At 40.4% G+C, this 25,719-nt stretch overlaps 1 protein-coding gene across 1 annotated transcript in view; it reads right to left on the reverse strand.

Annotated features, from left to right (window-relative positions):
* The window catches only part of SLC1A1 (solute carrier family 1 member 1), a 281,630-nt gene that overhangs the window by 67,239 nt on the left and 188,672 nt on the right, over positions 1-25,719 (reverse strand). Inside the window, exons 3-5 of the mRNA XM_069228358.1 lie at positions 19,109-19,201; positions 9,610-9,724; positions 1,902-1,944 (exon numbers count right to left, since the gene is read on the reverse strand). Coding sequence (XP_069084459.1) covers positions 1,902-1,944; positions 9,610-9,724; positions 19,109-19,201 — 251 coding nt within the window. The remainder of the gene's footprint in view (positions 1-1,901; positions 1,945-9,609; positions 9,725-19,108; positions 19,202-25,719) is intronic.

The raw sequence follows: 25,719 nt of genomic DNA on the forward strand, positions 1-25,719 counted from the left end.
AGACGAGCATCCTCCGACTCAAACACCAAAGAGAGTTCTTATGCGGGTCAGTCACCAACATATGACCCCACACTCCCTACAAGGCTTATAGCCAGATTTCCTAGGAGGAGACATTGTAGCAATAAAAATAATTCCCTCAAAACATTTGTAACACAACGGAGAGTAGAAAAAAAACGTTAGCGTCGCAGGCGTGGAAACAATGGAACTGACGTCAGCATGCCGGCGAGGACTTCTTATGGCTCCGATGACATCACACGGAGTCGTTTGCGGAGCCATGTTATTGTCATCCTTGTCAACATGGAGAGCTAGAAAGAAAAGATTTTCATTTAATGCTGGCGCATTAGGAGTATTCAAAAGTTGAGGAATCCACAGGTAGATGTGTGCATCAGAGGTTTTCGACACAAGAGCTGCAAGATGCAAGAAAATAAAATGCCATGGAAAAAATGCATTTTAGAAACTACAATAGGGTCATTTAGAGTATGATATGATGGGATCTCCCCTCTAAATGGGCTGCATGCCTGTCCCACCAAACCCACAGTTTATCTTCTGTATTTAAAGGTAGGAGAAGTGCAGGTTTTACAAAGGTGGAACATCAGAAGGCTCTGCAAGGGGAATCCCTTGATGTGGTGGTTCATCCACCACTGGGACTCTGGCAACAGTAACAGTTGCCCTGTCCTATTTAGGGCAGAGTGACCATCATTAGATTTCCCTGTCTAGATCACTATGCAGGGCATGGTGGGCTCAATTAAGGAAGTCCATTAATGGCACCAATGTGTATGGAGAAAAAACTCTGAGTGTGAAGGCCATTGTTTTGTTTAATATAAACAGACTCCCAGTGTGGGAGTATGTTTGTGTCAAAAACAGTGATGCGAGTTGGGGGAAATAAACATAGCATCCACTGTGCATTTCACTTAGACTTAAGTGGAATCATGGATGTGGCAGTTATAATGTAAACTTAGAGATCCCTAACAGGCTGACAGGCATCCCTAAATTTGGCAGGAGGTCCTCGGCCAAGGCAAACAAGACTATGGACTCTGCTGTCCTGGTGGGCAGAAGGTTTGCCTGCTAGGGTATAAATAACCTTAAATGTCCTTGCCACCCTGTGATATGCACTAATGTTTTTATGGGCAGGTTACCTTGACAGCATTGTTGTGTTCAAGCCTAGGGATTCCCCAAAGGCTGTCTGTTGGGGAGCAACTGTCTGCTCCAGTGTTCCCACAGTGCCTAAAAAATGCTCCATGTAGTGAAGTAACTGTTGTGTGTTTCCTAAGAATTGTCCACTGTGCCCTTGTATCTCTGTAGGATAACTAAATGCATGTCACAAAAAGCACCAAAACCATAAGGACTATGAGGTAAATGCTGCTCCTCTTTCTTGAGTCAAATACCAAATGTTTGTTTTGTCCTGCCTGCGACCAAAGGACCCTCCTTTCACAAATGTTTCCGTGATTCGGTGCTACTACTCAAACAAATGACTTCAGATCCCCCTCAATTTTCACATGGAACTCAAGCACGGTATTCTTTTATTTTCACAAATAATGGCACAGTACATCTATAAAACTGAGAAGAGTTGCAGAGGGGACAACAGTTACATTTTTAAAAAAAGGACATTTAGGGCCTGATTACAACTGTGGCAGAGGGTGTTAAACCGTCCCAAATGTGACAGATATCCCGCTCGCCGTATTACGAGTCCATTATATCCTACGGAACTCGTAATACGGTGGGAGGGATATCCGTCACATTTGGGACTGATTAACCCCCTCCGCCACAGTTGTAATCAGGCCCTTAATTTCTATTTGCTCAAAAGCACACTAAAAAGAATGATTCATTTGGTTTATGTGAACTTTCAAAGGGGCAGTAGGATGCAATAAATCAATTCTAAAGGTTAATAGATTCATCCTTACCTGCTGGAAACAAGCCTGCACAATATTTTCAGGAAACATATTTCTGTCAAATAAAGTGTAATAATACATTATTAATGATCATTGTAAACTGCAGTCCTAACATGCATGTCACCAACTAAGGCGTGGACTAGACCACTGTCCGCTAGGGAATGCAGAACTGGATAGCGCCACTTTCACACTCACTCGCCATCTCTTTCAGTAGCTCATTCATTTTCTTTCTTGCACTCTCTACTTTTATCTCTACATATTTCATCAACGCGCCATTACATAAAATGTTCTTTTTTATTATGTCCTACAGAACTTTACATTATTTAGTTCAACAGATCTTTCATTGTAAACTTCCCAGAGAATAAGATTTTTACTAAAAATTTGAAATAACAGTTATTACATTAGTTGGAAAAATATTACGGTGCACGGTAGGGTTCCACAAGGTATGTCCATCAGGGCTGAATCCATATCAAGTTTTCATAGTAACCACTCAAGGTCAAGCTACATAAAACTGATCTGTATGAATCGCATTTATTTACTTATCAGTGGTTATTCTGAAAATATGGAATTGATCTGACCCTCTTGGACCTATGCTGGATAAACTTAGGATCGGCAATGTACGTTTTTTGCGTTTTCATATTTGTTCTTGACTCTTTCTTACTTTTATTTAATTCGTATTCTAGGGGTTAGTGTATGCTTTGATCACAATATATGGTGTACTCCCTTTTTACTTTTTGTTTTTGTGGGCAACAATATCTTGCTATTTTGCTTGAGGGACATAATCAGCATTTTGGGATATTGGCAGTAGGGGCTCCTACAATCATAGCAATGGGGAAGAGAGAAGGCCCAGTAACTTACCCACAATAGTAGTGCCCACATCTTGCTTCAAGGTTTTACCATCATATAAAATAAGAGGATCCAACAAAGTATGTCAACATAGAATTTTTTCATTATCGGTGCTAGATTAAAAATCAATACCAATACACTAAATATGAATAAAGTTATTCTGAGACCACATAACCAGATATGAAGTCAAAATATAGCTTTTATATTTAAAAAAGTGATTGAAATGAGACACAGGTTGCAATAAAGAAACTGCTCAAAAGTGAAGGTGAACACCTTTAGCTCAAAATTGTGATCAAAATAGTTACATGGCGACAGACAGGATACACAATGATTTCCAGAACATGGCTTTCCAAAGCCAAGTCAAAGTTATTCCTGTCCTTATGCTCTCTTTGAAATAAGATCATTAAGAACATCTTTGTAGCTGTTGATGTTGACAGCGTTTCAACCCTGAGGCGAATTATGTGGTCATTATAACTACAAAGGAAAGTAGTACTGTATTGAACTGATCCTACGACACTCATGAGTTATACACAGTATCAGTTATGGAACTTGTGAGGTGGAACAATCCCTGCTATGAAGTTACTGGAGGAGGAATGGAAGTGGCTTGTACCAAAAGTAGTTAGATGTGTTGCTTTAAATTAGATGCATCCAAGGACGATCTCAGTGAGAAAAACTGGTGTGATATGAATGAAGTCTGTAATTAAGAGAAGGGGAATACACACGGACTGTTGCAAAGGTGAACACCCAGAGTGTTAGCAGATCTCAGCGAAACAAATGTTCAAGGAACGACTCTGGACCAACAATGAAGACCGTCAGGAGTCCGGTGCCAGGGCCGGGTTGTAGCCTGAGGCTTCATTCCTGCTTTCTCTGGACCTGGACTCACTGGCCAGCTGTGTTTTTGTTTTCCTGTGGTAGCCGGGTCTGGTTTATTCTCACCAGGTTCACTGACAATGTCAAGCAGGGAGGGCAAGCAGTTGTTTTGATCCAATATATGGCTTCTCTTGATTTTCCCAGCACTAATACTCAGCTTCTCTTCCTACATATAGTCCATACTGCACACGTGACACACATTAGGGTTTTAATAGTGACCCTATGTACACAAGGGAAGCATTATCGCAACACTGGCTTTCGTTTTTTAAACCGTTTTGATCTGCTGCCTGAAGCGATTTCTTACCGAAGATTCACCAAGAAGACATATTTTATAGAGGTTATAACATACCCTCCTTGTGTTATGTGTACATACAAAAAGATGTTGACATCACTGTTGCATAAGTAGTTAGTTCCTTAAGCAAGGCCTGCTCTAAGGCATTTCAGCCAGGGGCGTAGCTTCAGGAGGGGTGGTTGGCGTGCTACACCACCCACTAATACATGTATGTTGTGATAAATAGTTGGGTACGGGTGCTTTCAGTCAGGTATGATGAGGTGTCTGTAGGATTTCACCATTCATTTTTTCACATACAGACAAAAATACACACATACACACACCCTCTCTCTGTTTGGAAAGACTTAAACAAAATGTTGGTTATTTCACAAAATAATGTGCTTTCCCTCACTTAAGGCCAGATGTAGGAAGATTCCAAATTGCGAGTTGCAATTAGCGAGTCCCAGTGACTCGGAAATTGCAACTCGCAATTTGGAATGCAGAAAGGTGTCTCAGACACCTTCTGCGACTCGCTATGGGGTCGCAAAGACCCACCTCATTAATATTAATGAGGTGGGTCGCAATTTGTGACCCCATAGCGAGTCAGGGCACTCACGGGGATGGTGGCCTGCTGGAGACAGCAGACCACCATGTCCGTGACTGCTTTTTAATAAAGCAGTTTTTTTTTTCAAAGTGCAACCCGTTTTCCTTAAAGGAAAACGAGCTGCACTTTGAAAAAAGAACCGAAACCTTTAGTTTCGGTATTTTTCAGGGCAGGTAGTGGTCCATTGGACCACTGCCTACTCTGAAAAATTATTATTTTTTCCAGACACAAAGGGGAAGGGGTCCCATGGGGACCCCTTTCCGTTTGCGCCTGGGTTACCATCCACTTCATTTGGATGGTAACTGCGCTTTCATTTGCGACCGCAATCGCGGTCGCAAATGAAAATGAATAGCATTGCGAGTCGCAAATAGGAAGGGAACACCCCTTCCTATTTGCGAGTCGGAAATGCATTTTGCGAGTCGGATACGACTCGCAAAATGCATTTCTACATAGCAAGGAGGCTTTTGCGACTCGCAAATGGCGATTTTTGCCGTTTGCGACTCGCAAAACCCTTGCTACATCTGGCCCTTAGTACCCCTACCAATCCGTATTCCTCCCCTTTTCCGCTGCCCCTTAGACCCCTCTTGTGTGTTTTACTTATAGTATAATATATTTTAACATTACGTGCCAGCTTGATTGTTGGGATTTCTAAAGCTCACCCCCCACACCAATCCTCTGAGTAAGCTACGCCCCTGGGTGCAAATGGTGCCACCACACTGGGTGCTGGCTTTGGGTGGGGGTTGGGCGTGTTTGCAAGTATATTCTTGTTTTAAAAGCACCTGCTGCTGCATTCAAAAAATTGCAAGATAACTCCGGTGATTAATGTTCTTCCTGGATAGGGATCAGAGTTTTGTCAGGTGGACTGGTCCTATGGTAATGCTAGTGCAGATGGTTAATATGCCCGCTGCAAAGAACGTCTATATGCAGATCACAAAGTGCATATAATGTGAACAGGCAGTAGGTTATAGTGTTTGTCAGAGAGATCATTTTGTTGCTTGCAGGTTATAAGTTAAAATCCTAATATAGAACAGTGAGCAATTAACTGTCATCAAAGAGTTGCATGCAAACTGCAAGGTAAAGATTAGAGCGTTATTTTTCCCCAGTCTTTCATTAACCTAATGTTGCAAAAAGGGTTCTTTTGAGTAGAAGTCAATTCTTATTATTAAAGAGAACCCCCCAACCATGGTGTTATATTTTAAATCCTTAGTTTGTGCTTCTCCAGACAAAGCACTCCTAAACTATACTGCCGACAAGTATGAATGACATGACTCCTACACCTTGTAGTCCTTTGTAACATTTCCTATACACAGATTTACACATAAATGATGCTTGTCTCTGTGTAACGTGTGTGTGATATAAAGTGATCTGACACCCTACCCTGGTATGAGTGGCGATATAAAAATAATCAAATGCATCTGAGAGAGTGTGGTTATGGAGACTTGAGGAACACTGTTAAAGGGTGTTAGTGAGGGAATCCGTGGCAGGGGTGTTTATTGGGGGGCACCACCAAACTTTGTCGCACAGGGCGCCACCAGCGCTAAGCCGGCCCTGACCTTGAGTGTGCCTCTGAACAGCAACCTGAGTGGTAATCATGCTGTGTGAAATTCCAGGGCACATATGGAAACAAATTTAAATTCACTGTCGTTTATTTCCAGCGTACCACAATTAGGGTTCTGCCACCGGTGAAAAAACTAAGTTCAAATCAAAACACTGTAGCATTTAGGAGCACCGAGAGGGGCTGGGTAACATAACTACCTAATGATAATTGCATTAAAGTAAATACATTTCTCCAGATCCTTGGCAGTCCCCTTGAAAGCAACGTCCCCAGCAGAGATGCCTGTGTGCCTCGACTGCCTGCAGGGTCCCCAGGCAAGCTCACCAGCTGATGAACTTGCTCTCAAGCACTGTCAGTGGCTGGACAGTGTAATTAACTTAATGCAATTACCATTAAGATAATTGCATTGCTTAGCCACAGGCAGTGCTGGACAGACGTCTGTGCATTCCTCACTGCACAGAAAGAATATCTGCGATCCGGGGAAGGATTTTGAGCAAGGGAGGTCCTTGCAAGTGCTCATATTTGCCACTAATTAAAAAGTGACTTTAAGATAAGTCCCTGCCGTGCCCTATATTCATGTCCCTAACTTTGAAGGTAAAGACACTGGCCGATTTCTAATTTACCATTGTTTAGTTTTAGCTGCTCTGTTTCTGTAGCTTTTTTTATTATTCTTGTATAGTGCATACTGTGAACTGAGTCTCCGCTAAAAGGCCCCCAATAAGTTTTGGTGGGATTGGTATCTCCTTAGGGGGAGGGAGCACCACTTTGAGCAACTATGTCTTTCATGGTGTGTCTGTGCCTAATCTTATTGGTCGAAAACCCCTGGACCTGATACTTCCTGACACGCATACATAGGGCCTAGACTTCAATGTGGAGCTGCAGAGGCTGTGGCCATGTGTTATCCCTTGCCCCTGCTTGAACACATCATTCAGCTGGAGGGTTGAGAAGCTGAAATTTAAAGGGACCTGCCTCATATGACTCCCACACCTCTTCCAACCTCCCCGCTAGCAAATGCCTTCACTATACCTCCTGATCCAAGCAGGTAGCAAATGTTTGCAGATTTGGGCCCTTTATTTTTGCCAGAATAGAGGGACAAACATGCAGATCTTGACTCCTATTCCAGGGTCAGACTATTATTCCCCATTCTGGGGGGAGGAAGGATAACTTGAAATATCCATGACCTCATGGGAAGATAGTCCTGGTATTGTTCATTCTGGTTCTGCTATTTCCCCACAGAGACATCAGGGTACTCATAATGAAGTCCTAAGTGCCTTGTCACTTTCAGGTTGATATTCATGATGGGGCCAATGGACAGCTGTGGAACGAGGCATCGAGAGTTTCCCACAGCACCTGTCAGTGGTGTTAAAGGTGGTCAGACTTCATGCTCATCCAAATCTTGACCTCTCTGCAGAGTGCACAGGAAGATGGTCAGATAAGTGCCAGTTGTAATGACCTTTTGAGGTATAAGTGTAAAGGAAGGATACTAAGCTGTCGAAATATTGATAGCGCCAAAGGAAAAGAATATGGGGGTGATTCTAAGCTTGGCGGGCGGCGGGAGCCGCCCGCCAAGCGGGAACCGCCAGAAGACCGTACCGTGGTCAAAAGACTGCGGCGGTCATTCTGGGTTTCCCGCTGGGCTGGCGGGCGACCGCCAAAAGGCCGCCCGCCAGCCCAGCGGGAAACACCCTTCCACGAGGAAGCCGGCTCCGAATGGAGCCGGCTGAGTGGAAGGGGTGCGACGGGTGCAGTAGCACCCGTCGCGAATTTCAGTGTCTGCTAAGCAGACACTGAAATTCTAAGTGGGGCCCTCTTACGGGGGCCCCTGCAGTGCCCATGCCGTTGGCATGGGCACTGCAGGGGCCCCCAGGGGCCCCACGACACCCCATACCGCCATCCTGTTCCTGGCGGCCGAAACCGCCAGGAACAGGATGGCGGTATGGGGGTCGGAATCCCCATGGCGGCGCAGCTTGGATTCCCCTGGGCAGCGGAAAGCCGGCGGTACACCGCAGACTTTTCGTTTCTGGCCGTCAGAATGCCCAAAGGAGCACCGCCAGCCTGTTGGCGGTGCTCCCGCGGACCACGGCCCTGGCGGTTTTTACCGCCAGGGTCGTAATCAGGCCCTATGTGTTTACAAGTGAAGAATGAGAGTGTGTGTGTATTTGAGAGAAAAGAGTCATAGTGAAGGTCAGGTCACACAAGGAAGTACATGTGGGAGTACATGTGGAAGTACAGTGAACAGTCTAAAATGAATCGGAACGAGATGTTTAAAAGATGCAGAAGGAGGATGTCAGAAAGGTATTTGCAGACACCGAGTTTTAATGAAAGTCAGATACTCCATGGCTTTATTAACAATCAGACATTAATCCGGCGGTGCCGGATCTACACTGGAAACTTCTATGTATTCTACTGTAGAGTGCAGATATAAAATTATTCTGATGCTTGAGATGCAAACACGGTCGGTCAAAGATCGCACACAGACACATCAATGACCAGAGGTGGACTTGCCAATGAGCATCTAGGCGGGTTTCTTGACATGGTAGTGCATTTGAAATCGTGGCATAGCTGAGACATTCTTAGTCACTTGATAGATATGGGTCAGAGCCATCCAGATATCACACTAGATTCTGGGCCATTTTAATGTGACAGTTCTGACATTGCTGACAAGAGCAAAATGCTTTCTGGAAGTAGTAGGACAGTAATGGATGAGGGAATAGGCCACCGCTCTTTCTCACTGCCATCTTGTGTCTCTTCAATACCCACCACTCAAAACCAGTAAAGCAAGAACACCGATGGCCCTAAATCAGCCAAGCAAAATGGCCTCCCATCCACCGGTTTGATAGTAAAAAACACATACACTAGTCGGGAGAAAAGGTCCTCTAACACATCTGTGACTTGGTGTCACTATACCTGCTGCATTATTGATAGTTACACCTCTGACAGCAGTGTGGACAGAGATGAGAGGAGCTATACTTATGACACAGGTTGACAAAGTGTAGGAAGTCAGTTGTAAGGGAGTATAAGTAGGGTTGACTTTTTTAAATGTGAAAAGGAAAAGAGTCGAGGAGGGAGTGAGTGCACGTCAAGAAGTGAAAGCAGAAGATGGGGCTGTAGATAGGACAAAGTAAGTAGAACTGAGCCGTAACTTTCAACCGGGAGTAGGCTGGGAAGGACGAGTAAGACTTTCACATGTTCAACCCCAGGTACCACAATAAAGCCAGATTCTTCACTACACCAATCAACTCCCACATTCATTGCTAGTATCCTCTGCAGTGATCATGAAAACACAGGAGTGAGCACAACCAGTGATACCACTTTCTATCACATTCCAGACGCACTACCTCAATGAAAAGAGAAGACCTGCTGAGCTTTGTGTTCACAGGGTCATCCTTCTCTGTCCCACTGATAATAAGAGGGCCACTCTCTCACTCCCTAAAATACCATGTGCAGAACAACTCAGATGCGTTGCACACACAGCTTTGATGGAAAAATGCGCCTGTAAAATCTCACTGCACTTTCTTCATAAACCCTTCCACCATTCTAGCAGAAGGAGTTCAAAAAGGAGAGAAGATCTCACCTCAGTAAATCGAGCATGGCATCCACGGTGTGGACCTCGGGAGTGCTTCCTGTCCGGTCAATGTCATCAGCACTCTGGGACACCCCGGGCTTGATGCTCACCACCAGCACAATCCCTTAAGAGAAGAAGTGTCAACGTTAGTAGCAGTAGTGGAGTAAATTCAGCTGTAGCCTCACCTTATTTAACAGCACAGTTCTTGGTTGAATTTGCAGAACTATAAACATGTTTCTTGAAGCACACCTTTCTTTGCATCTTGCCTTTCCCCAAGAAGGTTCTAAGGTATGGATTTCTTATGCTATTTACATAGAATGACCTTATTTTTACTGACATGAGTTGTCAAGCACTGACAAATTCAGCTAGGTGAGGACAAAGTGAAGTGCGAGCAGTGGAAGGCTTACTAAGTGCTGCTTCTTTTCCCATACATAAAATAAAGTGTTATAAACTCCAAGACTGTTTGGAACACCACTATACTACCTGAGAATACCGAACATCTGCAGCTTACTTTGGATGTAGAAACAGGAACCGCTAAGGAATGAGTAGGATGTCAAAATTTCAACAAGACTTACTTCTGCCATTTATAAAAATCATCAAAAAAATAAAATGTATTCCCTACAGTTCATAGACTGCTTTATTGTTTCAAAATCAAGGGCATGTGAGCCACATTCGCATTACTGCATTTGTCACGCACTTAACTGAAAACAGATTGTTTAATGGGGGTATATGCTTCCATCCGCACAGAACCTTTCCAAGGATGTGGACCATGGCAAGCAAAAGCAAGAGATGGCTGATATCTTTCAATATTGGGCATGCATGCTTACTGATGTGTTACAATTAAGAGTTGAAACCATCCCTGGATAAAGTTTTTTGCGAAATAATATTCTTATGGTTGAATGTCAGAATATCGGGTACAAAAATATTGGACCACCAAAATATAACATAGTATCCTAAACATCGACTACCTAAATTTTGAGACAGTAAGTACATATACTTCAAGATATAGGCAAGATGCATAGATGGAGTTAAGTATATTAAACGTATACTTACCTATATACACTGAACTTCACGAACCTCACGATTTTGGTAGCATGATATTTAAAATTTGAGACTGAGGTAGTATTCTTGGAGCTTATTTATTAGACAGAAGTGTAGCTACATAAATTAAGCTCGACCATTATTATAGCCTTATAGCCTATTGTAGGGGATATACGAGCCATTGAAGGCCCGCTCCAGCATTAAAAGCTCGAGCTGAAGGCGAGGACCTTTAACAAGGGAGCGGGATTTTAATGCCGGTACAGCCAAGCTACAGAGGGCTATAATGCTATTAGAACATTCTGCTGCTAGAGGGCAGTCCTTTTAGAGCACGAATAGTTAGAGGTCAGCATACTTTCTTAATGTTAGTTTTGTGCTGTGTGTAAAATAAAAAGGTTAGAAAACGTAGCAGAGAATGCACAGAAAGCACACAATGGACTCTCTTCCATGGTATATTGAGTAACAGGATAACTTTTTTGAGAAGTCTCTGGCTAGTAAACGGACAGATGCAAGTACCTGATGAAATAGTCTGATGGTAACCAGAGAGTGAATATAGGACTGTGGTCCTTAACCCGCAAAGATGGCCCATCGGTAAATGTGTCAAAGGCAATGTATTCTGGCTGTAGAAAAGATCAAATGGAGGATGGGCTGAAAGAAGAGATTTATTCACTCCCATATGGACTACTATGACAGAATCTGTGTAAACTGCACATTTGACAGAAAACCAGAGCAAACAAGGTGGCTGCAACTATATGAAATCAACTTTTCGACATGATTTTTTAAAATAAATTTATAGAGTTGCACTGGTGTGATTCTACAAACATATTTAACTGCAGAAAACATGTCATCTAGGTAAGGAGCCGAGGTGAAGCGACCTACTGGCTTTATTTTTAGCACATAGGTGGTGGTGTAGGTACTATGTGTTTCTTTTATGCTGATTTCCTTTAGCACTTTTACCACACAGACCCCTAACAGTCTTTAGTTTTAACCATGTGACCTCTTCTCACCTTGTCCTAAGGCCGGTTTAAATTCATGTCTCCTGTTTGACCACAATACTTTGGATAGGACGTTGTCCAGGGCATTCACAGCTGACCTAATCTCCCTTTTCTATGTTTCCAATGACAATGGGATTCCTGATAGTCTTCCCAATCAACAAAGAGCCTATGCTTCCAACTCTCCATTAAAAAAATCAATATTTAAATGAATGCCTGGTCAACCCAAACTACATTTAGTGACCTACTCCACAATAAATGAGTGTAGTCACTTGTGCTACAAATGAATAACTTGAAAGACCTCGGCTCGAATCTTTTAAGTCTCATGATGTTGCTAAAATCTAACATCTTCAGTGGACCTTACTAGAATGGAGTAATGCAAAATACTTTTTACTATAACTCAACAATTGTATGAATGATTGCTAATATGACCTTCGCTGGAAAATATTAATTTTAATAAATATTGGTTGAATGTCCTAATGCAAATAATATTTGCTACAACGTATTCTAATTATTTTGACTAGACTGTATTTATTTTAGGTATCTTTGCCAGAATTTCCAAGAATTACTGATGACCTGATCTGCTCACTAATTCCCTCAGTGTGTGTGGCCTGGTAAATTGACCAGATTTTCCCCTACCCTGGAGTTGTCAATACATGGGGCACTGGTAACTTAGAGGTGTGGGATGTCTGGCTCATTACGAGCTGGTCCCCGAGATTCTACTAAACAATTTTGAATTGCTGGGAAATCAGTGATTCTGTATCTGATTGCAATGGTAATTCCTCATTTTGCACTAGACTTAAGAGCCATTCGTAGTGAGGGCCAATGAGTAATTTGTGCCACTGTATTGCATTTTAAATGTGAAGACATGTTGGTGCTCGATCACAACTATAAGTAGTACCCGTAGTGGGATAATTTCAAGATTCACTTCCATGCAAGTGTACTAATTTAATCCACAAATTTAAACCTTAGATCACACAAGGCATAAAATGTTAAACTTCAATACAGTCACACACCTTACAATACTCTCCACAAGCTAAACTACATTAAACACCTTTGTCACAGCACACAAATCTTTTATTGCTCAGATATTTCTAAATACTAACCCTTAACTACTCCTCACTCAGGTTAAATGCAAAGTACAAACTATGACTAAAGGCTTCTGGCCAAGGTAGGGCAAGATTTAGTATGTTAAACACTATCTGAAAATCTACCCAACCAGTGTGATTAATTAGTGCAGTTTTTTGCTGGTTCTTGGCGCCGGCATCTATTTAGAAACACTTACACTTTATTATGACAGTCCACCACATTGGGGTGTTTTTCTTGCTTTAAGACCACCAAAGAGTTTTACAGTTTCATATACTTCAAAACTATAGTTGCAGCAACTAGACCATCCTTACAGCTTGAGGTGGCCTGGCATAGTCCAAGATGTCATAATGATATCACTGTCAAGGTTAGTAGGAAGCACCAGAACTGGCATTAGGCAAGCTTAGGAAGAGTAATGGGTGGTATGAGCCCTGGTGGCCACTGGACCAGTAAATCTGGCCTTGGCACGTACCCAACCAATACCGAGTACAAATGGGTATTGGGGGAAAGCACACAACAGTATTGATGAAAAAATGCAGACCTAAGTTAATGATAACCAGTTCTAGTAATGAAACAGAAAGTGTTAAATAATAAAAAAGACCCAATATTTGTGCTAACATTGTGGCAGCAGACCTCATGCGTCACCCCCAGAATAAATAATTCAAAACCTAACTCACAAGGGTAAAGGGCATCACTAGGTTAAGATCTCACCACTGACAGAATGTTTGCACAAACTTTTAATGTTCACCTTCCATTCACATACCATCCAAACAGTAACCTACTACAGACAAAAATGATAAGAGCTTAATTAAAGCCACAGACCTCAACAAGTGGCAAATTAATGTCCGATCAGCTGCCAAGAATCCATAAGGATTGAAATTCTTTCCACCTGTCAGAAAGCATACATTCTCTGCCTCACAGAAATATTGTTCTATAGTGACTCCAGCAGTATTTAATGAATGCATATGATAGAGCGTAGATTTTAGCGTTGTCCCTCGTGTCACACAAGCCATCAGACTGTGACAAGTTTATTTTATGAAAGTAAAGATTGGAAAACTAATGCAGAAAGCTGCACTGACATGCATCTAAAATATGCAATTTGCTTGTATTTCAAAGTTGGACATAGATGCCTTTTTAATTAAATCACATCCTAGAAAGTTAAAGTTAAAATGTAATTTAACCTCTAAACTAGTAGCCCATATAGAAAGGATATTCGATTTCTTGTGATTTATGAAAGATTAATTACTTTAGAAAAATGTGCAAGTGAGAAAAATGGAGTTCTCTGTTATATTTAATGTAATGCAATAGCAAAACTTTTCTCATTTATATGAAATGTATTACTCATATTGATGAAATATAAATGATGAATTTATGAGTTTGCATATTATAAGCAGTTTACAAAAAAATATTAATTAGTTGCAATTTATATTTTTTCTTGTGTTGGCATAACTGTAGTCTACAGAACTTGCATTTTGCAGTCATGTAAAGGTATTGAATTATTTTTTCATAACATGAAGTCTTCTATCAGATTTTGTTCCCAGGAGAAGCAAAGTCCTCTTGTAATAAGTCTATTGTTTAACTGCCGAAAATGATACCCATTTGTCCTTGAAAAGTTTGTAGTGCAGGAACATCGACTAAGATTGCATACATTTTTTTCAACATGTTTGGAGTCACATGGAAAGGAGATGTTCACATGACAGACTTGGGAAATTGTTGAACTGTTGCAACCTGGAGTCTGGTGATCAATTCTAATTGGACGATGCCTCTTCAACATAATATGAACCGACACCTTTGACAAATCAAAATTCTTTTTGAGATTTGATATACCAATGGACATTTGCACTTTTTTCAGAACTGAAGCAGTCCCAGTCTTGTCTTGGTCAGAGACAAAAGCTTTCTTGATGCTTGCAGATGCCATGCTGACTACATGCTTTGCTAATGAAGATTCTGTGAATACTGTATTCCTTGTAAAGGTATCTTCCTTTCTGCTAATTGCCACTGCCCCTTGAAATGCCCTTTTAGGTTAGAAACTTCATTATGCTGATGCTTATTTCCTTTTTCTTTTTAATTAGTGACCTGCAGCCCAAGTTAATCCTTTTCCTAATTATTTTTGTCCTTTTTGTACTTTTTGTATTTTGCCCACATGTGGTCCTCCCCACACATGTATTACTAAGATTTGGATAGCTGTAGGATTGACCTGTGCCCAGTCAAAGATCAACGACTCTGCTAAATTTGAATTGACTAATGATTGTAAATTCTGAGCACTGTGTAATTTCTGTGTCACAGGTATTTCTATTGAATTTATGTATCATTTTTCTTGAATGCTTAGTATTATTAATGTTAGTTGTATTGAAATTATTATGTCACCTTGGACAGCCCTTGGTGATTATGTATCTTTATAATTTGGTTTTGCACACTGTCCACATGACTTTGAGCTCGTGTTTGTAATAAATCTTTTAACTTTATTCCTAATTGAAGTTTTCCTTTCCCTGGCCACATTGGTCATGGTGTCTAAATTGTTGGGGTGGTGTTGAAATACTGTAGACGGTTCACCACACATCTTTCTGGGGCCAAAGGTCCATTGACCTTGTTGCTCATTTGATTCATGCGAAGGGTAAAAAATGCATCCACACCTGCTTAAATTATATGGAATATCGTACAAAAATACTTCCATCAAGGGTGGTACAGACAATGCAGTAATAAAATCAAATGCAATTATGCGTATTCAGATATAGGTGTCCACGCACAATACCGAACATTCCATCATTTGGAGCACCCTGGATGAAAACAACTTTTTTTCACAGAGGTAGTCTACAATGCCCGGTTTACCACACAAGGGGCCTGATTTAGAACTTGGCAGATGGGTTACTCCATCACACCACTGACGGATATCCCATCCGCCTAAGACTTTATCCCATTCTATCATATGGGATTTAGATTTTGGTGGACGGGATATCCGTCACCATTGTGACGGAGTAACCCATCCACAAAATTCTTCTGAATCAGTCTCTAAGTTTTCTAACTTCCTACCAATGTGATAATTAACGGATATTCACTAGTAAAAATAAAAACGAATTATAGAGTACTAATCATGGGAGTTTCAAATTCTAATCTTTAATTTGGAACATTAAATGAATTTTAAAACTCACTTAGTAGTGCACAAACTTGAGCTAACTTTTAACCTGATTGTCATATTAACTAGTTCTTCAACAATCTCACATTCGTGTATAGATCATGCCACTGTCAAATTCCAACTCCCCAACATTTATGCATCTAGAGGATTCAGATCCCCACTGAATCTCTGCCTCAGTCCTTCTCTCAACTTAAGAACATCCCACTTGGTTCCAAAGGGAGGCTCTACAGCAACCACAAAACACCTATATAATATCACAGATGACCTTCTAAATCTCTTTTGTGCCAAGACAGAACATCTAAAGACTGTCACCATCAGGAAAGAAAACAAAAGGATAAAAACTGAAATTAATGTAATGAAGTGGCATAAGAAACCCATAGCCTCCCTAAACCGATCCTGTAACGAACTAAAACAACAACAGCGAAAAGCACTAAATCCAAAGACCTATTTGCCCCAGCCTTTATTTTAAAAATACAATGTACCACCAAAAGAAACATTTCTACAGATATGGAAAGTAAATAAATTTACATTATGACTGCTGATTATGAATCTGGCGAATGTTGAATCACCTGTCAAGAATTAAATATCAACTCAGACCATTCACTCAATAAGCATTTGAGCAGAGCGTAGCACATATGGCAAATATATTTTTATCTTGCATACTAGGTATTGAAAATTTACACCAGAATTCAAATTGGACCAACCAACCTACTCCTTAAATTATGTCACTTATCTAAATTAGAGCCACGAAGGTGTACAGCCCAGCTACTCCATCACTATCTTTATAAAGGACCACATCTCCTTGCTGCTGGTCTTACTCCTTTCATTAATTATTAAGTGCCCATCTCACAGTCACTATCTCGAAAGCCAGAACTCGCTTTTTCACTTTGGACAGCAGTGGACTTGCTAATTATCACTCCATATCAAACTGTGAAATGGAAATCACATACCATCTTCAGCAACACCTTCAAGTCAGTACCTCTTTATAGAAATGCCAATTGAGCATTGGACCATGGAGAGAAATACAGGTGATACTCCTGGAAACCAAGGAAAATATCTAAACAACATCATATAATGGCAAGACAGTAGTGTTATTACTCATAGACATGTCATTGCACACAGCACAGTCACCAACCCACATGCAGATTCAACTGATGTAGATACTCTCCGTCTGCTCATATACAACCCAACACATTCACCTGGTGATGGCATTATGGAGTAGGCAGAACGTGTGCCCTACTAAACTAACTGTCATAATAAACTAGCACATGCTAAAGTTTCATATGTAGACCTAGAATACCTAAATGCATCTCACTTCAGAGAGCTGCTGTGGGCATCACACTAACCAATGCAACACATATGAATTCCAAACACACATCAAAACTTGTAAATACTTCCACGTGGCTTACCACTCTACACTAAGAAACAACCCTTTTTGCCAATATATGTGACTGTGGAGCAACCCTAAACTGATTCGAGCCCTTTCAACCTCAGATTGATGTGGTTATACACAGAACTGACTCCTCGGTTTACTAAATAGTCCAAATCTTCCCATTTTTAATGCCCATAAATTAATATTAGCCTACGTCGTGTGTAAACTAGACTATTACAATATGGGTGTTTAGATATGCATGCATAATTGCCAACAAAATAAAATAAGACAGAGGGAACACCTTTATTCTAGACCTCCGAACAGGAGATAACTTGAAGTCCACTATTTTAGCATAGACCTGGCTCCTCACTAAGCATTCAAACACATTCAAATGTTTCTCGATTATGTATATGTATACGGTTCACTCATCATTAGGCCTCACCGACCTCTAGAAACTATTCATAAACAATCTTCAAACCATAAACTCAAAATATTCAGGTCATAAAATATGTTATAAGGTATTACTAAGTACATCTTGTCCCATGGTGATCCAAGCTCCATGCTCCAAGCTCCAAGTGAGCATTTTAAATTTAGGAAAAGATCTAAGACAATTCCCTATCTGCAGATTTAACATCCCCACTCTAATTTAGACCCACAATAGGGGTATACCATATTGCTTGTGTTCACGTGCATGAATCCCATTGTGCCCGTAACTGGATGACTTCAGTATGTATATGTAGCCATATGAACCATGGTACAGTGTCTCATGGACAAACACTTGCTATATGCTATAAATAGTTGATAATGTTCTGAAGCAGCCTCATGGCATTATTCTGCATCCGATGAATGATTAAACAGTAATAAATACATAGTTTTTTGATAACCACTTTCAGTTGCTTTTTTTGTCTGTAAAATTTCATATTGTAAACGTTAATTTTAGGAGCTCACTCCCATTCAGTAATACTATCTTTATTCCACTTGTGAGTTTGAATATCCCTGTCATATCTCCCATCTCTCGTTCCTACTTTGTATCATGTGAGCTCCCTGAGCCTTTGTTGATAGGACCTGTGGTTTAAAGTATTAAATAATTTTGGTAGTTCATTTCTGAACGTTTTTAAAAGTTTCTTTTGACTCTTCCAAAGCGTTGATATGCAGAGCTTTACAGAACACACAAAATGAGATATCAACTTGTAACATTGAAAACAATAGGCCTAACTCACAAAACGGTTTGAATGTGTAAGTTCATTTTACACAACTTATATGAGATAAAAGATCCACAGAGGAGCCTGAGAAATTACTTTTAGTAAAAACTGTGAGCAGCTGGACAAGATTACACCAAACCACTGATTATCAAAAACCCCTTTTTCCAAGCTACGCACTTGAGGGCCACTTGTGTAATGACCACCTTAGTCTAATCTCCTTTATTAGTAGATTGAGGGATCTAGGATATGAACCTAAAGCAGTTCAATATACAGTTCAAATGTGCCACACTTATCTGCCTTTATGACACCCCACCTAATCCTCACACTAATGTTTTGTTTCAAAATCAACCATAATGTTTGATCAACTATAGTAGAGTCTGAAAGCTTAACCAAATAGAAGTTACGGCTAATGGTTTATAATGACCAAATGACAGTAGTAAGGGTATAATGGATGGTGATCAACTTATCATGACTATGTAATCTATGAGCATGCACAGAAGAAGCAAATTTCTGAAATCATAATCATGTAAGTAGGTTTGCACTTTGTTGCTTTGTTGCCTTAGAATGGTTTTCCATAAATCGCGAAAGATAGATGATTTGACGTATTGATTAAATTCAAAATCAATCATTATGTTTGTGTTTCCCAGGCTTAGCAGATTTTAATGGTGGCAGAAGTTTTAGTTACCTAGGACGACAGCTAGCACAGTAGTGCAGAAGTAGTACACAACAGCTCGCAAGCCTATCTTGCCAGAAACGCTGGAATCCAAAGCAGCCACACCTGAAAAAGAAAGATACGCCTTAGTGTTGCAGCTGGATCAGAAAAACAGAAACTTTCTAGATCATAAAATGCTCACAATGCTGGCATGGAAATGCACCTTTCAATTTACTGGACCAGGGCGTCCATAGATGTTAGTGAAAGCCATAGGATGTTGGTGGATGTTTTGGGGGCCTTATTTATGAGACGTGACCAGCAAAGCGGACATTGATTCTTTTTTAAAAATTAACATTTTGAAAGCCCCAAGTTCCGAAACAGGGTCTGAGTATCATGAATTGATACTGAAGATGGCAGACATGGTGCGCTGAAACTGTTGATATATTTTTTAACCATTCTTACCACTTTGTTTGACATTTATTACATGAAAAACTGTCCTTACACTATATAGATTTGAGGGTCAAAAGCGTTCAGCTTTTTCAAAAAATCTTTTGAAATACATACATTTATATATTCATATAAAGCCTTTCAGTCAATCCTCTCCATCCATTGGTCTAATGTAGTGCTATTCACATTCTGCTTCCGCCTATTAGAGCATACACTATGGGCCAATGGATCAGACCACTTCAGCCATTGGTTCCCATTTGAGTGACAAAAGCACAATGCCACCGTTCACACAGGAAATAGTGCACTTTAATGACATGGCCTGCAGGTCCATATTTGCTTTCCTTTTACAGATCTGGCCTTAGCAAAGACCTTTTAATTCTACTAAAATTAAATGTATAATATACTTATGTACAGGGGCTCTCCCCAGCCCTCCCCATCCAATGATCTGCTATTTTGTCATTCACATTTTATTTTCGCACAATACAGCATACATCATGAGGCAGTGGGCAGCCCACTTCAGCCAGTTGCTAACTTTGCTGTGAGTTAGAAAATTCTGCCCTTTCACAAGGACAAATCCACACCCGAAGTAGTTCCCTTCAGTTACAGGGACTATTATGGCAATGTGTTCTTTCTGCAATCAAAAAAAAAATATTTTTACTTTTAGGCAATGTTCTTTTTTTTTTTAATTGGCAACAGTCCGGCAGCTTTCCCAACAATAATGTTTTTCAAAAACCATAACAAAACAAGACAAACAGTGAAAAAGCCAAAAGGCTGGTAGCAGACATCAGACCTATTGGCTTTGCCAATGCTTGCTTCTAATTTCTTTGTATAGGGTCAATAAGAAACTCGCACACTGCTACTTGCCAACTTGTGTGTCTTGGTATGTGTGCACCACTCACATACTTATTTAATACTATCCTGAAAAGCATTGTACTATGACTACGACAGTGCATACAAATGCATGAGCATGTGCCTACAAGCATGAGGGGCTATCTGTGAATGCTTTTTGTTGGGCTATTCAAAAAGCCAATCCAAGATGACCACCCTTAAATGAGCATGCACATGTGCCTTCATGCATTAACCTCCATTTTGTATGTTATTTTGCACAACAACCACCATTTCAAATGGACACCTGTTTGCACTGTATATAGAAAAATACTGACCACATACTTCTAGCAAAAATACACCCAATCTGTTATCATAGTATAGAATTACAACTTATATTAATCTTGAGGTAACTTCATATCACATAAAAATCCTTTATCATCCTTCTGCACTCACTATAACCCAAACTCATCCACTGATGAAATGCATTACTACTTAGATGGTAATGGTAGAGCAACACTAAAAAACCTCAAAGTCATATATTGGTGGGACCATTTCTTTTCTTCCACATTCTTCAGGACAGGCAGTTGGTGTTGATCTACTGGCAGACTATGCTTATGCAGAATGGACAAGGAACTCTATTGGTTTTCACCACATGCCATATCTTACTCATGGGTTTATCATTACTATATCAGAAAGAGTATGCCATCTAACTATGGGTGAAATAATGGAGTTACAATTACGAATGTTTCAGGGGCCCAAATCATTGGATCAAAAGTCTCAAGATCTGATAACTCCGGGCCTGTAGGCACTAGGCATCTCAAAAAGGCTTCAGATGCTGGAGAAGCATTCCACATCCTGTACCCTGTCTCTTGCAGCACAGGTGGAGCAGTTATTGCTCCTCCCAGACATGCACAAGTGTACCTGTCACCCCTGCCCCAGTACTCCTGCCCATCACTAACAGTCCCATTGACATTTTGGCATGCCTAGAACTGGTGGAAAATATCAGCAGTTTTGTCATCCAAATGTTGAAAAATTACTTGGAAAGAGGCACTTGGTAAATCCAGGTAAGAGCTGTTATTCCCCTTTTCTGAGAAAAACCTCATAGTGGCCAAACTCTGCAGTGGAGATAGCAGCCTGTAAACTTAATTCTGATCCTCAGGTATCTCCGCTGCAAACACTGACCATCTCGTAATGAGTCTCTTTGTGTTTGTCTCACCATACTTATCTTTAGAATGAGGGTTGAATCTTGAGTTAAAAGATAATGATTCAGGAATGTCCAACAAGGACCCCACACTGCAATCCGATGAAGAGGATACCATCCCGCAAGTACACCTAAATGACAGTTTGTTACACTCAGTAACTCATTGTTTCCATGGACAACTTGTTGCACAAGTAACCTTCACTTAAGTCACAAACATTGTATTTAGGAGCCTAGAGTTGCTGTGAAGGGGTGAAGAAAGGGTCAGAAGGGTGCCTCGTCATGGAGGTAAAAATCAAACCACACCTTAAGAAATTAAATACAGAAAAAGACATAGCAACATCATACCTAGCACAAAGCTAAATAATGATTTCAAGATAGCAGAGCTTGCAGTTCCCCAAAGGTGAGTTGAAGTAATGGCCACCAGATTTAAGGTCTTGAAACAAACAAATGGACCACTGACAAGGGTACAAAGGCATGTTGTTGTAAAGCCCTAAGCTCAAGGTACAAATCCTACCTGACAAAATAAACCAAAGTGTTGCATGGCACAACAGAATACTTTAACCGATGTGTGTGGAATAATGCCCTACTACTGAAAACATCAAAAATTGCCCTTCCCAATTATTCTTTGAATGCATGAGCTGCCAAGCCCAGAACAAACTCACCATACACAAATTACAGACATTTTACACCATCAGATTAAAGAGTGTGAAAACTCCCTGCGGTCTACCAGGTGATAAAGTAATTCTGTTGTCTGGCATAAGACCTAAGGCCAGATGACGCCTGGAATAATAGGTTCAAAAACCATTTTCTCTGACAGACCCTTAATAATAAACACATACTTCTCAGGCTCCATGCCAGGAACCGATGCAGACCAGGGTCTGGCAGGAACCCTGTAGTACCTCAGGGACAGCAGAATCTATTCTGTCACCTCTGCTAGTTGATGCCATGACATTCTATGATAGGATATATTACCCCTGATTGAACTGAACTGAACTGAACTGAGAAATGAGAGAACCCTGATAGTACAGACTCCTGTAAATGTGCCATGCAATAAATAGGTCCATGTTGGACACATGCAGAGCATGCCAAGAGTGACCCAAACTGTGACAAATCAAACTGAGCACCTCCTTCTCCAGTACAAATATTTGCAATGATGGAGAAAGTTGACTCAGATAGCCATCCCAGGCAGACGTCCATCCAGAATGGATGACACCTTCAAGCATAGGAGGTATAGATATGTCTTTGAGAACCAAGAACCAAAGATATGCCAAGGCCACCAGAAACCTGTTTATGTACCCCCCTGGCTCCTATGGTGCCCCTTATGGTCAAGATGGTCAAGATAGATTGGGCCTGAAGGTGAGGACTAAGTATGAAATGGAGATGAAAGACAGCAGACAACTCTATTCATTGGCTGCCCGATTTTCCTTGACCACAGACCTGCAGTTGTGTAAATTTTTCATTTCTTGAGTTACACTCTGGCTCTTATTGCTGGCTTTAATGTTGAGTATCAAAAAGAACATAGGATGCAGAGTGACCTATTGGTAGAAATTTGATATTTCCAACCGCCTTGTCAGTGATGTCACAAGCTGATAAGATATTGTATGAGACAGTCAAAGTCTTGTGAATCTAAGTAGTTTCCTAGAACAGGAAACAGTGTCTCTCTAGACATGAAGTCAACTTCTGTTTTTTGTTTTTTTGACAGTGACCCTCAGACAATTCGGAGCTAGCACACTTCTGAATAGGAAGGAAAACTCTTTCATGGACTTTATTGATCACTCTCTTTAATAACTCTTCACTTGCGTTGGTTCTGGATGAGAATTCCTGAGGTTGAACACCCATTGATGGGTTTGTTACAGCATGTATACAATTCAAGTCTCTGAGATGCCCTTTTGATAATATGGACAGGGCCACTGGATTTAAGGGATTCTGTGGCAGTGGTTTCTTTCACATAATTGTTGATTTTCTGCATTTGCCACATAATCCATCATCCTCTGCATAATCTGCAGATTTTAACAAAACGTAATTTTGTTTCTAGCTCCAACGGATCAGAAGTTATTAAGAACATCACAACATGTATTCATGCACAGTGGAAGGTCTTCCACACAGGTTAAATGGTCATTTTTTGGTTGCTTTTTTCTGTATTTGATTGTTTAAATGGTACTAATGAGGTGAAATATTTGCTCAGCCAGTAATACCATGTGTTTACATTATTAAAAAATTAAGTAATACTATAAAAAAATGTAGCCACATAATATGCTTTTCATTGTCACATAATTTAGTAAACTCTTCTGCATAATTTGGTGCTCTCATATCTGGAGTGCTCCTGAATAAGGAGCATAGTCTTGCCAAATACAAAAATATTGGTGGTCTTAAATTCCTGTAGCATATAACTGCATTAATGGTTCCAGAAACTATTGAGGAGTCTTTTGACCAAACTGCGAGAATTCAAACTGGTAATATGGATTGCAAATCAAATGAACTTTGATGACAGTGTTGTGTGGGAATGAGGATGTGTAGGTCTTCAAAGCTGACAGATATAAAGAATGTCCTCAAAAGCTACCAGATGAGCTATAATCTGAATCTTATCTTTCCTGTTAAAATATTTGATGGCTTTCCTGATGAATCATAAAACCTTGGCGCTGTAAGAAGCATGCACTGCAATGTCATGGGAAATACAAAGGTACACGAATCACACAAAGTGCAGCACTCGGAAGAAGGATGCAAGAAACAGAGGAGGCCTCCACAAAGCTTGCAGGACTATAAACTGTTCTCAACCAAAGTAATGGGAAAAAACCTACATAATAACATTGACATTGAAATGTGTGATTTCACTAAGCTTGACAATTCCGTACAGAGAAAAATAAACATACACATACAGCAGAGAACGAAGGAGGGTTACATCAAGTTCCTTGATGCCATTGGAAAAAACAAAAAGGAACCAGCTGAGTCAATACCTTTTGTCATGGTATGTGGTGACTTCAATACCAAGAAGGGAGAATGGGGAAATGACTATGAGCCAACACTTGCACAAAAAAAGTGTACTGTGTATCCACTGCGTGTGCTACAACTTTGAAAACAAGTGATACAAAATGAAAATAATTGAAATCATTCTGTGCACTTGAAGGCTTGATCTCAGCTCAAAATTCATATGAGATTTTCGACCACATAATGTTGTTGAAAAATTCAATTAAAATAATTTTAAAAAATTCATTGGAGAATAACGGCCATCAAATCCCAATCTATAAAATATGTGGTATCTCTACAGTAGTTGATAATATCTTATAGAGGGGAAGACTGGTACAGATTTGAAAATAGCAGACTAGTGTGGAGTGTGGAGAGCGAGGATAACGCCATGTACTTGAACATAAAAAGAAGCAAAGCTGAAGCAGCACCTGGAAATCAGGAACTGGTCAGCAAATGGGAGATCAGCGACAAACTATGGTTCCGAGGCACCATGCAATGTAATCAAAACTGGAAAAATGGGACATCAAGAGATTGCCCACCAAAGAAACTGGCTTGCAAACTACAAGAACCTGCAAATCTCAATAAAACGCTTAGCAATGAAAATCAGAGGGAGAAAATATCATAATGTTCACAGATAGTAAATTGTGCTACCTAGTTCAATGAGGACTGCAAAAAAGTAAAAGAATATTTAAAGGGCATAGTATGCACCAGGGCTATCTCAAAGAAAATCAAGACAGCCAGAAAAAACAACAAAATCAAGGTAAAGAAAGAGAAGCAATGCAGAAAAACTACCTTGTGCTGAAGAAAGCAAAAATGGGGATGGACATTCAAACCTTCAGGATTAATACTGGGTATAGGCTAGGGGAGAGAATCAAACCCCAGAAGCAAACATAAACAAAGATAACTGGATAATCTTCTTGACAGGCATTCTCAACACAACAAATACATAATGCACCGAACCACAGAAAACAAATACAGATGAACAATACAAATTAAGAAGAAAATAGCAGGATATTTTTACAGAAAACAACTTACATAAAGATAATCAATGAACACACCAAAGGAAAAGCCGTGTGCCCAATCATGATTACACCTGAGGCTTTCAAACACCTATCAGAATGGAAGGCTTCAATTTTGGCATCACTTTTCAAACAATGTATCAGCCCAGCAGGACTGTGCTCCTTTATGCTGAACAGCATAATTA

Source organism: Pleurodeles waltl, chromosome 1_1, assembly GCF_031143425.1.
Source record: "Pleurodeles waltl isolate 20211129_DDA chromosome 1_1, aPleWal1.hap1.20221129, whole genome shotgun sequence".
Lineage (NCBI taxonomy): Eukaryota > Metazoa > Chordata > Amphibia > Caudata > Salamandridae > Pleurodeles > Pleurodeles waltl.